The sequence below is a fragment of the Opisthocomus hoazin genome, chromosome 5 (genome assembly GCF_030867145.1).
Source record: "Opisthocomus hoazin isolate bOpiHoa1 chromosome 5, bOpiHoa1.hap1, whole genome shotgun sequence".
Lineage (NCBI taxonomy): Eukaryota > Metazoa > Chordata > Aves > Opisthocomiformes > Opisthocomidae > Opisthocomus > Opisthocomus hoazin.
The window spans coordinates 15,901,218-15,917,226 of record NC_134418.1 but is presented as its reverse complement, the minus strand read 5'-3'; the positions used below and the strand labels follow the sequence as shown (position 1 = coordinate 15,917,226).

At 39.9% G+C, this 16,009-nt stretch overlaps 2 protein-coding genes across 7 annotated transcripts in view; one reads left to right on the top strand and one right to left on the bottom strand.

Annotated features, from left to right (window-relative positions):
- Positions 1 to 800, top strand: part of CLNK (cytokine dependent hematopoietic cell linker) — a 40,009-nt gene extending 39,209 nt beyond the window's left edge. The window contains exon 17 of the mRNA XM_075422082.1: positions 616 to 800. Coding sequence (XP_075278197.1) covers positions 616 to 762 — 147 coding nt within the window. The 3' untranslated portion in view covers positions 763 to 800. The remainder of the gene's footprint in view (positions 1 to 615) is intronic.
- Positions 801 to 856: 56 nt separating this feature from the next.
- On the bottom strand, positions 857 to 14,811 carry ZNF518B (zinc finger protein 518B). 6 transcript variants are annotated; one of them, XM_075420543.1, is made up of 3 exons: positions 14,698 to 14,765; positions 4,809 to 7,935; positions 857 to 3,118 (listed from the first exon to the last, which is right to left on the bottom strand). In XM_075420543.1, the coding sequence occupies exons 2-3, from the start codon at positions 7,725 to 7,727 to the stop codon at positions 2,891 to 2,893; spliced, it is 3,147 nt and encodes a 1,048-aa protein (XP_075276658.1). In that variant the 5' UTR covers positions 7,728 to 7,935; positions 14,698 to 14,765; the 3' UTR covers positions 857 to 2,890. The 6 variants fall into 6 exon arrangements, with proteins under 6 accessions (XP_075276658.1, XP_075276655.1, XP_075276653.1 ...); XM_075420540.1 differs by lacking the exon at positions 14,698 to 14,765 and adding an exon at positions 14,782 to 14,811 and having other exon boundaries at positions 3,026 to 7,935; XM_075420538.1 differs by having other exon boundaries at positions 3,026 to 7,935.
- Between the last annotated feature and the right edge of the window lie 1,198 nt (positions 14,812 to 16,009).

Sequence of the window (16,009 nt, the reverse complement as noted above, 5' to 3'; positions counted from 1 at the left end):
CCGTTGCTGCTTGATCAGTTCAGGAATCTCGAACCACATCTTTGTCATCTTAGGAAAAGGCTAGGAGGATGTCATTGTTTTGAACACCAGAGAACAAGATTAAAAGCCTGCTGAGACCCTTCTTGATCCATACTTTAAAAGGATTTTATAGCCATTTTCTCAGTAAATTGAATGGAAAAATAAAAGGTACATTTAAAAAGGTACAAAGAAACTTGCAGTATAAAGCATCAGGTACTGCTAATTCAGTTTAACTTTTGACAGGGTAAAGTTAGTGATGATTTATAGTTGCTTTATCTTTTCAAAATCTATCATGACATCTGGCATCACAAACTTTTACAGGCGATACTGCATTCTCAGGGTTTAGACATGTTCCCCTTTTGTCCTAAGCAGCCAGCCACTTTCTCTTACACAAGACAGAGACACACAAAGGAAATAAGAAGATTAAAATATGGTGCTTTTTGTTTTATGATTGCTTCCATCTAATCTAATTATAATTGTGTGCAAAATATTACCAATTTCTAATACTGTCATTTACAAGTCTTCTAATGTTATAGATAAAACCATCTAGCAATGTCATTTTTAGTCACTGATTATAATTTTTCTTTTTTTCCCCAGAAATTTAGTTCTGTGAAAGAAATCATTGACTTCTACAAATATGTTCCAATCACACTCATTGATAGAAAGGATAAATCATGGATCCAGAGAGAACAATGCTACCTTACATATCCATTCAAGTTGCACAAAAGATGTTTTCTGCCTTAACATCACTGATTTGTTTGTAGAGATGTAAATAGAACAATTATTTAAATATCTCAAAAATCAGATTAGCCTTTAAGTGAGGAGATCCCCATAACAGTACGAAGCATTCTAAATGCTCCACTAAAAAACTTCTCTCCAACTGAGAATACAGATCTACTCCAGTTTTTGATTCCTGTATTTTGCTTTTAACTTTGAGGATACAGGTAAATTATATGTCATTGTACTAATTCACAGAAAAGCGTTAAGAGACTGACTCCTAATATCTTGACAATGTTGAGAAATTTGCTTATCTTGCACTGTACCTTCTACACACAAGATGAAAACCAAATTCAACCTTGCTTACCTAAATGTCACTGAAGCTGTTAGTAGCAAAACCTAATAAAGCATACTACAATCATATAAAGAATTTTTCTTGCTTTTAAAAAATGCACGTGAAATGCTATTTATCTGAGTATTCACTGTTTAACAATTTCATTCAGTCTGCATGTGTGTCTGCACAATAACAAGCTGTGCTTGGCAGCCACTGAAGTCACTGGGTTTGAGCTGGTGCTCACAGGTATTGGAGCAGATTATAAAGCTACCTTTATGTAGATTCTATTACTTAACTAACACTCTTTAGCCTAAGTAGCAGATAATTCTGTTCTATATCTGAGTGCTCAGTCACTTATACAGTAGGACTATTATGCACACAGTCCATTTGAATTCATACCACACACAAATAAAGAGAAAAATCATCAGTAGGAACAGTAGATGTGCTTCAAACTCAGAACAAAACATGTTCCACTGTGTATCAAAGACGATGAGAAGGTGATCTTTTCCAGCAAAAAACATGGTAATAATTATTCGTATAATTTGAGTTTTGGCAGGCTTAACTAAATTCATTACAAATGTGAAAGGCAAACTTCACTATTTTTCTGCAAAGCGTCCATAACCTTCAACTCTAAGCACACGGAGAAGTTTGACTATGTAACTGGAATACACCAAGAAAGCAACCTCTGTTACTTTATCCTTACAGAACAGGAAGAAGAAGAATAAAAACATTCAAGCCCAAAACATGACATTCCAACTCAATTTATGATGTACTATATAGTGGCACAAACTAACTCTAAAAAAATTCAGCAGTTGGTTGCAACCTTTTTATTTCCTCAATGTTGCATCAAAATGAAAGAGAATGTTCGTTAGAATTATTTCTCTCAAACCACTGAGCCTGTTAAACTGGAAGGACATTATTCTGACATGACATTATCTAATATTAAGAATGAAAATTAACAAAACACAAGCTGCTAAGCAGAGTTTGGCAGACCTAATAAAAAGGAAGAGAGACATGATGTAATCTGCTTTATATGTTTCATAACCACCATACAATTTAACTCACAAAAGGTTTTCCTGTTAAAACAAAACACATATTTTCTAAATTCAACCCATGAAAAAAAGCCACAGCTTAACAATTTAGACAGCAGATTATGGCAGTGATATACAAGGCTTTGCAGATGTTTGCTAAAACGGTAAACTTCCTTACAGATGACAAGCATTACCAGCATACTTAAACCACCCCAAGCTTATAATGCTGAGCAGCAATGCCTCCCCAATGCAGCCTTCATGAGGAATGTTTTAATTTTGTCAGTGACAACTCTTACGAAGCAAATTCAAAACTATTTATTTAGCAGCTTCTACAGAAACAAAATTAATTCAAACAGTAACCTGGAGTGAAGAAGTTAAAACAAAGCAGGAATGTTACCCATAATTTTTTCTTCTCTTAGCAATTCCAATATTTATTACACGCAATATGCCAGAATTTTAAAGTGGAAGCTGTTTTCACTATTGAAAATGCAAACAGTACTGTTAGGTTTGGCATCAAAGTATATGAAGTGAAAAAACCCTCTAGTGTACCCATCTAAAAAAATATAATTCCATTTGAATATAAAATGAGAACTGCCATTTCATTATTGTTGACAAAACAGACAACAAGAAGTTTGTTCTGTGGAATATGTTAGTCTGATACAAATGATACAAAAATTTTCCACATGTACACAATGAAAAAGATCTGACTTGAAGCACCATCTGAAGGACTTTAACACTGTATTGCAAAATGATTGGGAAGCAATGTTTTAACTAGTTTTGAAAATAAGCCTCAGTCAGATGTAGTTTTAAAATATTTACATTTCAATACAGATAGGATACATACTTTATCAAAACAATGTATAATCTGAAGTATATAAAAAAAATATTCCCAGCTTAAACTGTTTACAAAAATGCACCAGCAGTGAAAAGAGTTAGGATCCACCAGTTTGTCCAAGAGTAGTCCCAGTTCAAACACAGAACACAAATCCAGCATGAAAGTCTGTATTGGTTTTCTTATCTGTAAAAATGTAAGAAGTTATTTTAATTGTAAATATGTGCTTCGATATAGTTCATTCTATACGATTTTAAAATTATTTCAAATTGACAAGATGAAGAAAAACATCCATTGCTCACATACAGAAACATTAGACTTCAGTATCATCCATCCCTCCTCTTTACTGAAAACTGGAAAGTTAGCCCTGATTTAGGGAAGTGTTTAGGCAACTGAGCAATGCTTACACTGCACTGAAGTCAGCAGATACACATTAGACGTACATATGTAACTAGGCACATGCTTGTATGAACTGAGGGCGACAAAAAATATATTCTAACATCTAAATTCTTAAGAAGCATGAAAGATTGCACTGAAAGTCTGGTTCAACATTGTCAACGTAAAAGCTATGCAACATGGTTTTTCATTTTTAGATTATTATAAGTCTTCATCTTCAGCAAGTTCCCCCTGTAAATAAGCATTAACGCACCGGCTAGAGTTCTAACTAAATGCCCAATTTTGCAAAGGTGTTTCTATCAGGCTACACACATGGCAGTAGAGGGTTTATGTTTGGCTATTACTTTCTAGGACTTCAAAACAGCCTTGAGACCATATAGAAAAAAGCTTCTCTCTTGTATTGGTCCAAGCCTGATAAGTTCTCCAGCTCTGTCTGCTCAGAACAAAGATGGTACAGAAAGCTGACAGTGTTCTGCTCTCTCTTTCTCACATCTACGCAACACAGGCTACGCACAGACTAAGTACTAAACAAAATTAAACTTTTTAGTGCTATTTGACCTAGTGGGAGTAACTGATCCCACCGATTCTTCATTTACACCCTTGTATTTCCTCTGAAGTCAGCAGAAATGTTTTTGTTTCACTGAAATAGTCACATTTAAGTTTTATTCTTTATGCATGGCGCTTTATTTGCCACTAAAACCTATGATATACACTTGCTGCCCACAGAGGATCAATGATGTTTTTCAGTACACATATGCTCAATCTCTGAAACATTATGCTGTAATAAAGCAAACTAAAGCCTGTTAAATTTACAAAGATCTCATCATCTAAGATTTTAATCCCTACAGACCTACCACAAACCAGTCACAGCACAGTATCCTAGCATACAGAATGGTAACTAGAAAGATGTTTGCATAGCAAATCTTTTTCAAATTTCTCCTATGGAACAGATGAAGGAGACCTCCAATACAAATTTCAAACATGAGAGTGCAAAGTAGTGCTTAATCCTCACTATCGGCTTCTCTGTATCTCTCTAACTCTGCTCTCCTCTCCCACTTTGCTAACAGTAGAGACCTTTTGGCAAAATACAGCATTTATTTCAATTTTTGTTTCCAAGCAAGTTAGTAGCACTCATTAGGAGGGGAAACTCCCCCTGGTCTCTCACTTAACGCTTTTTTGCTGGAAAAGAAAGAACATCCCAACCCTTGGTCGCCTCTATCAAGTGCCTCTGTCCATGACTTATCCATTCTTCTTGGTCCATATACACTCTTCCACAAAACCAACACTTAAACATACACTGAAGTGTTTCAGCTGGTGAAGCTTCCACCACCTGGTAGTTGTTCTTATGGGTCTTTTTTAGCTTCATTTTTAGCATACTCTGCTTTTTTGCTTGGTTTCCTGTCTCAGCATTCTGAAGAGTAAGACGCTTTCGATAACGTTTGACACCAAGACAACTACTTGTCCTTTCTGATAGAACTACCTTCAGGACTTGACCTTTATACTTGTTGATAGTCTTCATGACATTAATTATCTCTGGTGAGTCAACGTCAGGATGGTTTAGTACCACAACTGGCTGGTTACGACGAGGGCATTTTATCAACTGATTCATCTTCAGAGGGACAAGACGAAGACGTCTTGCTGTCAACAGATACGACATGTCAGAACTTGAACTCGTCTCTGACTGAGTTCTTGTTTTTCTCTTACGAAGTTCCCTCAAACTTGCTTGTTTCACCTTATTTTTGGGACCTAGTTGACTTCTTGAATAGGGTTTGCTTTGCTTATTGACATCACTGCTTTTCTGAAATGGCACACCAGTTTGTTTGCTATTGTTTTTAACAGTTGCCTCTCGCTTTGGTCTTTGCCTGAGGGATATACTTCGGGACTGCACATTTGGTTCACTCTGATTAGGCAAACACGGCAAATTACTGCCGAGTGTCTCTGAAACACTGACAGGAACCGGGCGAGGCAGAAACATTTCATTGCAATACAGAGAAGGAGCTGATGTTTCACTCCTGTTTTCTATTCCATTTGAGTTTTGACTGCTAGTAACATTCAGCACTCTCAGCATTGTCCCTTTGGGGATAAACACTGGAGTAGCAATATGGGAATTTTTAGTTACCCTGCTTTTAGATGTTCTTGCAAATGTAAGCAACTGATCTTTACTGTGTTCTTCGTTACTAATCACACTGCTTCCACCATGCACTTGAGGCAAAGACACAGACTGTTCCACCTCAGTGGCAGGAACAACTCTCTCACAGCTTGCTGAATTTTCTTGAGGGAAAAGCACCTTTTTATTAGAAGCTTGACATCTCAAAGGCATGGATTTTATGTTAGATTCAGCAGCGGACATGAGCTGAGCAATCTTTCTACATAGCAGTGTTGCTGACTTATTGCATGTTGTGTCATCCCATCTGACACCCTCTGGAACATTTTCAGCCCCAGAGCTGAGAGAAAATACAGATGAAATAACAGGTCCTTCAAAAGGGTTGCTTTTATTTTCCATCTTCTGTAGTTCTAATGATTCCAGATGACGACTGTCCTTTTGATTTACGGCTTCAGCTCTCTTTACTTTGCTAAAGCCAAAAGTCATGTCCTCACAAAGTGGAGCTTTAGTGACATGAAAACTTTTTCCTGCTTGAGAAGACGTAACAGCTTTTTTATCAAAACCCTTACCAGCTAAATGTGTTTCTGCAAAGCTGACTGGCAGACTCCTACACTCTTTGTCACCCCTCTTTAGAGGCGATGTATCCTTTTGTTTAAGGACTGCAGAACAAGAGGAATTTCTGCCCTCCGGAGCAGCCTCTACTGAGATGTTCTTAGAACTTCTGTCTTCAGAAATACAAGCATATTTATCCACTGCTTCTTCATAACAATACAAGTCATAATGTAAGCTATTTTTTCCATCTACTTCCCACCTTGTGGATTTAAGATCACTTTTTTTTTCAGTACTATTCATCACCAGAGATGGAGAACAAAGTTCTATAACACCTGAATGGACATCAATACCTTTCACCAAATGAAGGCATAATTTTGATGCATCTTCCCTCTGTATAGATACAGAGTTACAGTCTGAGAGTTGAGAATCAGAAAAACAAAGATATTCAGAATTCTTGTCACATGTATCATCCAAATTAAGCTGGTTACTAACACTGGATAATTTGTCTACATTCACTTCCATGGTTAGTAACTCATTTTGAGATACAGAAGACTGTTTTTTCTCTTCTGCAGATCGTTCTATACCTTGATTCTCAAGTTCCTCTTCTGTACCATTTACAGGTTTATAAGTTGCTTCTTTCATAGGAATTAGTTTAAGAACCAGCTGTTGTGCTCCATTCACTATTTTAATCTCTACTATCTGAGCTAAACAGTTAGAAGGAACTACAAGTTCAGACGGTGCAATTACTGTTAAAGGCATTCCAGGTTGTAAAGGCTCTGTTTTTGGAGAATAAACCTCAACTTCAACACTTTGATTCTCACATACGCTTATTTCAGATGGCTCCAATACTGATTTATCCTGGACCAATGCTGTGTTTACACCACATTCTACATCATGAGATGAACAGACTGTTTTGGTTACTTCATCTGGAATCTCACAAACCATATTTGAAGACGCATTTGAAAGTTCATTCTGAAAAGGAATTTTATCGTATTTCCGCTTTTCAGATAAAGAGCTTTGACTTGGCTTCTTTTGCTTGTGGTTTATGATAGTATTTGACAGCCGTTTTGTGGGTGTTTCATGTACTCTTCTCGTATGTTTTACTATATAGTCATGTCTAACAGCACCATATTCACAGTATTCACACTGATAGGGAAAAGTTCCAGTGTGTTTCACCAAATGTCTCTGGAATTCTCCTTTGGTGTAGGATATGTAACTACAGTGGGAACAAAAAAATTTAATTTCTTCATGTTGACCTATATGCTTTTTATACTGCAAAAGATCCTTTGTTGAAAACCTACATTTATCACAGTAGTATTTACCTGGCAGAAAGTTTTTAACCTTAAATGTTTTCTGGGGTTTACTTGGAGATTTTTTTTCATGTTTTTCAAAGTTGACAGCATTGGCACCCTCAGGAACAAAATGGAAAGCTGATGGTGTACTATGACTGCACTTCTTGCAGATGAAATTTTTGTCTTCAGTCCACCCAAGCTTCTTACGCTTCTCTATATCTTGCACTGAAATTTTCTGAACGCTTCTGCATTTTATACAGCTTATCAGTGACAACTTATTGTACTCAGCCTCAGTTCCTTGGTAACAGTAGTTTTGGTCATCGTCCCCTTTTGATGGATTTGTTTTATCCTCAGAAGACTGCTTTGGGGATGTAGTTAAGGAATTATTTTTATCGTTAACTTGGCCAGGGTACAATCTTGGTAAAATTTCCCTCATTTTTTTCAACTGCATTTCAGAAGATGTGATTCTGCATCAGTTTTGTCAAACACAGCCACAACAGACACAATGTTTTCTTGATATTAGTCCTGTGTACGCTGTTTATCCATCAATCATTCAGGCCAACAATCTGCAAAACATACACTGTGGAAGAAACGGTGCTCAAGGAACTGCATCCATACTATATTCCATGTTCTTAATTTTATTCAATCAACTTGCAGCACTAAAGAATAAAAAGCAGAACATTAAGTCAGTTACGATTCACTGATCACTGAAATACAATGAACTAATAATTGAACTACTAGTGGACTACAGCTGAATTACAGAGTGCAAGTCTAGTGTTTAGACCACCAATTGTATTCTGCACATACAACCATTAACTTTAAGTGAAACACACCCAATCAAATAATCCTTCAACATTTGCTCTTATTCAAAATGTTCATAAATTCATAAAAATATCTGCTATGCATCAAAACTTAAAGAGTTCATGCAATTTTCTTCATGTCCTGAAAAAATATACATTCACGAAATCTATTTATAAACCTAACAAGACAGACACCTGGTAATAGAACTGAGCAACAGAATATGATTTCAGTTCATATATAACCCTTAACTCGGGGAAAAAATATTATGAAACACTGCAAATGCCACTCATTTGTGAAACCCAGAAGGAAGAAGGAGAGTGACTACAATGGTTACAAGAAATACACAAATACGAGTTTGTTTTTAAAATATAAGGATTTTAAAGTTAGCATGGAAATTACTGAAATACAGAAGGAAGTTCTTATCCAATCAGTGCCAATGTTTCAGATCCAGTCTTGAACACTAATTCAGTCTTGAACACTAATTCATATCAAGATGTGATTTATACTTCACATGTTCTCAAAGTAATGAAGTCAAAACAATCTGCAGCTGCAAAATTAATTACTTTCATTTCTATTAATATCACAGTGTAATCACTTCTATATATGTGGACAAGCACATAAATAATTCACTCCATCCTGGTAATACAGAATGTCTCAATCAAGCAAAATAAACAGCGCAATGGAAGGCAGAGGGAGAACAGTAACATCAATGTAAAACCACCACATTAACTTGCACAGCATAGTTGGCCTCACAGGTTCCAGCACTCTTACTGCCTCTTTTCTATATCTAACTCAAACAAGATCTCAGCCTTTAAGCTTTTGCCAAGCCTATGTGACCACTGTGATTTGGAAAACAAACAACTAAATTAGCCTTTTGAGACATACATTAAAAACCCAACGTCCAAAGCTGACAGCTACAAGTACAATCTACTGAACACCTTTCTCATTCAAACATTCTTACTTACAGACATACTGTTGCACAGATCTGCATTCATGTACAGACCCTATTTCATGAGATTTTTTCTAGATTCCTTTAGATTTGAATATATCCTACAGGTTTCTGCTTCCAAAATCCAGTTACTCTCCAAGTCTGCCTACAGAGAGCAGGGCCTGACGTGGGCTCCAAAAGTACAGCACTGAGATCACCAAAGTAGCATCCTACTACAATAATCCTATGTGAATGAGGGAACCTTTACACTATGGTGCATCTCCATAATGGCTTCAAAGAAGTAAGTATCTGATCCAGGAAGTTGTTCTTGCATCGCCCTGTGCTCCATCTGCCAATATCCCTAACTGCTATCAGAATGCTGCCCTAAAGATGAGGCTCTGCAAAGAGCCAGTATATTGATGTCACCTCAAACAATAGTAAAAATAAGTTAGAGAAATGGTAAGGGACAACATCACGGGCCTTTTATTCTTTAGCAGATGGATGGCTGCATACCTGTAAAACTGCTCAGCAGGTAGTTCTTAGGACTGTAATAATCTCATCCCATTGCAATGCAGATGGCTATACATCTCTATGCAAAAAAACTCTATATCTCCATGTGATAAACAAATCAATGGCAGCCTCCCAGGAAGGAGGAAAGACTATTGTATCATGATCTGATCTGAAGGGTTTTTTTCTAAGCAATTCTAATGTTGGTAACATTATGCCCTCTATTACCCAGATTCTAGAGAGGAAATAAAAACAAATGTTTCTGGGAGTCTCAGATGGACCATTCTTCCTCTGCTAATATCACTTCTTAAACTTAAGATTAATCTTGCCAACACACAAGTGTAATGGTAGGCCTATGTTCAAGAGATCCACTGTTTTACTTCAGGAGAAAACAGTAAGAGATCTTGAACTTATCAAATCAGACCAAAAATGCTTTGAAGATTTCTACACAGCTTTAAGAAGAACTAAAACTGCATTCGAAAGGAGAGGGTGAAGTTAGATCAATATATTTTTTTCTCTGTTAACAGCTATCAACCGATACTGAAACTGCACTCCACGTGAACCGGGCAAAAGATAAGAGCACTTTATACCACCAACATCCTTCACCACAAAAAACAGTATTAAAGACATGGACAGTTTTCTTATCTATTTTAACACTGTAAATGTCACATTATGGGACAATATGAAAAAGGATCCACCATGTTTAAAGAGCAAGGAAGTACAAGAAACACCATCAAACATTTTAAGAACACTTCAATTTACCAGACACATGTGGATTGCTCAGTCAAAGAGGACACTACAAAAATTTAACAGAGATAATCCAAAGAACAGGCTAGTAATCCTTCTAAACATTCCTAACTCAAATAGCTTTACATATGAATGTGAAAACAAATAGGTATATAACCTCAAAACCACACTTTCATTCAGACCTGTGACAAATACCATGTTGCTAGCATACAGATTTTGAATGTTGCGACTGAATTTCAGATGCGCGGCAAGTTGATCCTAGCCAGCAGACAAGCAGCCACACAGCCGCTCACTGGCTCCCCATCCCTTCCTGAGTAGGAAAGGTAGTGAACTAAAGAAAAAGAGCGAGAAAGCTTAAGTGTTGGGACAAAGGTAGTTTAACAAATAGATGAAAGAATGGGGCAGGGAGGTGATACAAAGGAAATCACTCACCACCTTCTACAAGCAGACCGATGCCTGGCCAGTCTCCGAGCAAGAGCCTCCTTGGAAGCCAACCCTCCTGTCCTCCCTTCTTCTTCCTCTACTTCCAGTTTTCATTGCTGAGCAGGACATTGTATGGTACGAACTATCCCCTTGACCAATACTGGTCAGCTGTCCCAGCAGTATGTCCTCACAATCTCTTGCCCACTCCATGTCTACTCACCCGGGCGAGAGGCAGGAATAACCTTGACACTGTGCAAACACCGCTCAGCAACAGGCAAAACACTGGTGTGTTATCAACACTGTTTAGCCACAGATCCAAAACACAGCAGCATACAGGTTGCTATCAAGAAATTTAACTCTATCCCAGCCAGACCTAGTACAAGGTGAAAAAGAACTGAATAACCAGGTAATGCCAAAGTGACACTACTGTTGTTGCCCTAGCTATTTTTTCACTAATCTTTCCTGAATGCTCACTAGCTAACACTTTATCATCACTTTGGATAAAATAAGCCTAGAAGTACGTTATAATTTCAGTCTTATATTTAAAAAAATTATTTGTTTTTCCCGGTTACTTCAGAAAAATGAGTACATCAAGGTACACAGACAGGCAATGCAACCCAGCATCCATTCACTCCATACCAGGGGTGGGGAATTCCCCCGCAGACTTGTTTTGACACTTAGAGCGTTAGCAGAGATATGCTTCAGGAGACTTAATTAAAACATACACACTTGATTTTTCAAGTTACAATCAAACACAGAGCACACAGGCTAATCCAAGTATAGCACTGAAGGAAGACCTGAAAATCTACATGGAGCCTGAATGGCAAACACAAGGACAGGATAGATGAAGAATGGAGTAAGAGATACCAGGAGTGTTAAAATCAATTCCAGTCAGTGTCTTTACAGGAATGGATTCAGAAAAAGTTTGTAAAAATACGCTGAAATACAATAATGTACCTGAATCAGGCAAAATTCAAAAAACGTAGAGGCCCTAGTTTTGAAAAAAATTGGAAGCAGAAACTTAAGAGGCACAAGGAAAAAGTGCAACAGAAGGAAGATAAACCAAACTTTCCCATTCACTCCTTCTACCAAACACCTACAATTCAGTGACATTAGAAATTGGGGCATTTAATGAATGTAAATATTCCTGCCTTTCACACAACACTAGCGTATCTCGAACCTTGCTGCTCAAGACACAGAGATCAATAGATCCACAGGAGTCCAAAGGCATTCCAAACAGTGGATATCATATTTACATAGAGGTTAGAAAACAAAGACCAACTAAAATCAAGAAAAATAGGCAGAAACGTACTCTGCAGCCTGACTATCCTAAATTCATCCAGTATCAGGTCTTTTGCACTGCAGTAGATTAAAAACCACTGATGTGGCCACTGTCAGACAGGAATTGCCAATGTCCTCCCGTTATTCTATACTCTTCAAATTTCCATTTACTTCAAATACATAAACACTTTGTTCATAATTTCAAAGAATAATATTTCTTCCCCCATGTTTTAGTTTCCTTTTTAATCTCAAATTATATGCTGCTATCAATGAAATGGGTGTTGACGAGCAGCATGCATTTATAACATGTGACCAGGTAAGTAAGAACTTACTTCAGCAAATCGCAGACCTCTCACACACGAAGTTCAAAGACTGCATTCAGCAATCAAGGACTGCTTTGATACTGAAAGGCCTGTAAGTCATCTCCTAAGAGAAGCTGTTCAAATGGAATTGGAAGACACTGTGCATCACTGTATCAGCAAGATGCAGTGTGCAGAATTTGAGTCTCTGAAAAACTTAAATGTCTGTGTAACCTTAAAATGATTTTGTCTGCGTCTTACAATTATATACATGCCATATACTACCCATTTAACATCAACTGACTATCTCTGTTAGGCAGAGTTAACCATTCTGTTGACCCAGCCACGCCGCCGCCAATTATCAGTCACTAATTTTAGGCCTAATGACTGAGATCCAAAGTGCTTCACTCAACTCTAAGGCATTGCACTAACTAAAAGAATTGATTTTGTATTAAAAACAAATTATTCAAATACACCAAAGAAATTTTATCTACAATTACTCCGTCTTAAAAAGACATTTTGTTTTGCAGTAACAGCTAATCACAATCATAACACTTTTTGTATCTGAAATCCACATGAAATTTTTCCATCTAAATGAATGAGGAATGTCAATATAGAGAATTAAGAAGAGTAAAGACCACGCACCAGGTTTTTAGAGCTTATTTTTATTATAAAATATGGTTATTTCACTCTACATAAAAAATAACTACACTCAAAATTTTTACTACATATAAAGTTATACAAAATACTGATTAAAAGTAAATCTCTATTTTTCAAATGAGTAAGTCAATAATTGTGCAATTTATTGACATTTATTGGCAATGTAACAAGGCAGGTACATATACATACAACACAATATTCTACTGAAATGGAGGTCTGCTTCTCTGTGGCTCTAGGACCGAGGCCTACCTTTATTTGTATCTGAAATATACACATTTCTGACATATTCAATTGCTTGGTGGTCTTCTAGCAACAAGCTAAGCAACGCATTCTCAAATAACTACTGCATCAAAAGCAGTATTTTAGAGAGCGTTCAGCAATGTCTATACAGTTGTTCATCATCACATGTATGATCAACTTTTAAATTTATGCTGCACATTTCAGCATTTCATACAATTTACAACCATTTTTAAAAATCTCCCTGTATATTCAAAGGACACTGACTAGTATTCAGCATTGCCTTGGTCTAAGCTTTAAGGCCTGTAAGCAATAAAGCAAGGAAGTACAGCACGGCAGCAAATGAGAAAGGAGGGAGGAGAGCCCCATTAAAAGTACATACTCCTACATGTCCAGTTCTCAGAACACTCATATAGATGCTTAAATTAATTTCCACAGATTTAATTCCTGCTAAAATTAATCACATACATACGTATCTGCAAGAAAAGGGCCGTGACTATAACCTTTCACTGTAGCAACAATGCACAAGAGACTGCTAGCAAAACCCCGTGGAGTACCATTAGCCATCTCAATACTAAAACAGACTTTTTTATTAAATGTATATTTCAGGGCAATTCAGCTACATCTATGATAACACCGGATCATTAATTTGGAAGAAATCCAAGTCGTTTATACATCTAAATTATCTCAAGTGTCCAATGTAATAGTTTTTTGTGATTGATTCTCTTGCAACAACAGTTAACGTAGGATTTAATTAAGCGAATCTTATGCCCAAACACTCTGCAGAACACAACACACGTACAAAACACAGGACGTTCTCTATTGTGCAGTAACATAGTCACTAACCCAAAACCTTCTTTTCTTCAGGAAGCAGACGAAGATGACAAACCTGGACAACAGCTCTGCAGCCCAGTCGAGTCTAAAGCGGCCTGATGGCGTCCACGAGACAGCAGCACCCGCCGGCCAACACCAAAAAATCCCATTTCCCTGGGCATCCAGCCCACCCGCGTACAAGCGCTGCCGCCTCAGCGGGGAAGAGAGGCCTCCCTCGCTCAGAGCCCGGCCCGGGAGGCCGAGCCACGCCGCTACCGGGGCGCCGGACCCTCTACAGGCCGCGCAGCCCTCGGCCCGCCGCTGCCGCCGGGGAGGCGGCTCCGCCCGCGCCGCCGCGCAGTGCCGCCGCCGGCCCGCAGGGGGCAGCACCGCGCGGCCCGCCGGGCGGCAGCCCGCGCTCGCCGCCGCGACCCCCGGCCCCCCGCGTGGGCGGGCAGAGCGGCGGCGAGCAGCCGGCAGCCGCGGCGCCGGGCCGGCCGACCCGGGGCGAGGTGGGGGGAGAGCCTCACCTGGCTCGGAGGAGGACAGGGAGAAAAAAGAGCGGGCTGGCTCCCTCCCTCAGGGGGAGACCCCGCCAGCCACCACCGCTCCCCTTGTCTCCAGACACACAGAAACGCAGCGCCGATCCTGATCCTGATCCTCATCCTCATCCTCACCCTCACCCTCACCGGCCCGCAGCGCCCGCTCCGCCCTGAGGTACTTACTCCGGCGCAGGCGAGGGCGAGCCCCCCTCCGCCGCCGCCGCCGCCTCAGCACGGCCCCCCGCCCACCGCGGCGACGGAACTGACCTCACGGCCGCCGCGGCGCCGCACCGCCCCATTGGCCAGCGCCGCGCCGCCGCTCCCTCCGGCGGCGCCGTGTAGAGCTCTACTGAGGCGCCCCGGGCGCGGCGGCGGCGGCTGCGCAGGCGCGCTGCGTACCCCGGCCCGGCGGGGGGGGGGAGGCGGCGGGGAAGGCCCCGGCGCTGAGGGGACACGTCGGGGGACCCCGGGCAGGGCCGCCCGCACCGTGCGGGGACCTGTCCGCCGTGCGGGGAGCGGCTGGGCGGGTGTCGAAGCACCTGCAAGATGACAGGCGAGGGTGTACTGAGAAGGGGCGCGGCCGGGTCGCTGCCGGCTGGCCGTCCCTCAGGGGTTCTGACGGGACAACAGGCCGAAGGAGGAGGTGGTGTTCCCAGCAATCTCCCCCACGATACCGCTGTGCTTTGTCGGTGTACGGCATCAGGATACAGGGATGGTTCAGTTCAGTAGCACGATGATGTTGCGTATTTTCAGGTGCTTCCTATAAAATCCAAATTTCTCTTCAAGTAAACTGTTCTTAGTCAAATTTGAAGGGAGGAAAAAAGGGTTTTAACTGCCAGCACCTTGTCCTTTAGAAGTACCTTTGACATCACTGCAGTATCTAACCACGCTGCCTAAAGAGGAAACCGTATCTGACACAGGGCCCAAAGTCTTTCCAGATGGCATCTCTAAAATGGAGCGTTTTGGTACATGACTTCAGAGTTGCACTCTGTTTTGCTGATGGTTCTGTTAGCATGGATTCTGTGCGAGAAGAGGAACCACGAGTAAGTTACATCTTTCGATCAATTCTGTACTGGAATGATTGGAAACAGGGCTTGACCTATCCTTACCATTGTCTAGACATGAACATGTATCTTCAGGGATCTCGGATTTAGGGATACGGTCTTTGGGTCACAGAAAAGGAAAGGGAAAGCTAAACACATCGGGTGGGAAACTGGGTGAAAAGAATTGTCTCAACTGTGAATGTTTTAGTTCCAAAATGAGATGTTGCCCTCAGTCTGTTACATTGTTTGATCAGCAGTGTACGAAAACACTGTCAGCAGTAGAGTTTGCAACATTGTAGTTTATTAAGCATTTTTAGAATTTGTGAAGAAGGTGTTAGGGCTGATACAGCCTCTTGGGATTTCTAGAAGGCTTTTGACAAATGCTGTCAAAGAAACCAAGCAGAAATGACATAAGGCCAAATGTCTTGAAATGTATAACTGGTTAAACATTG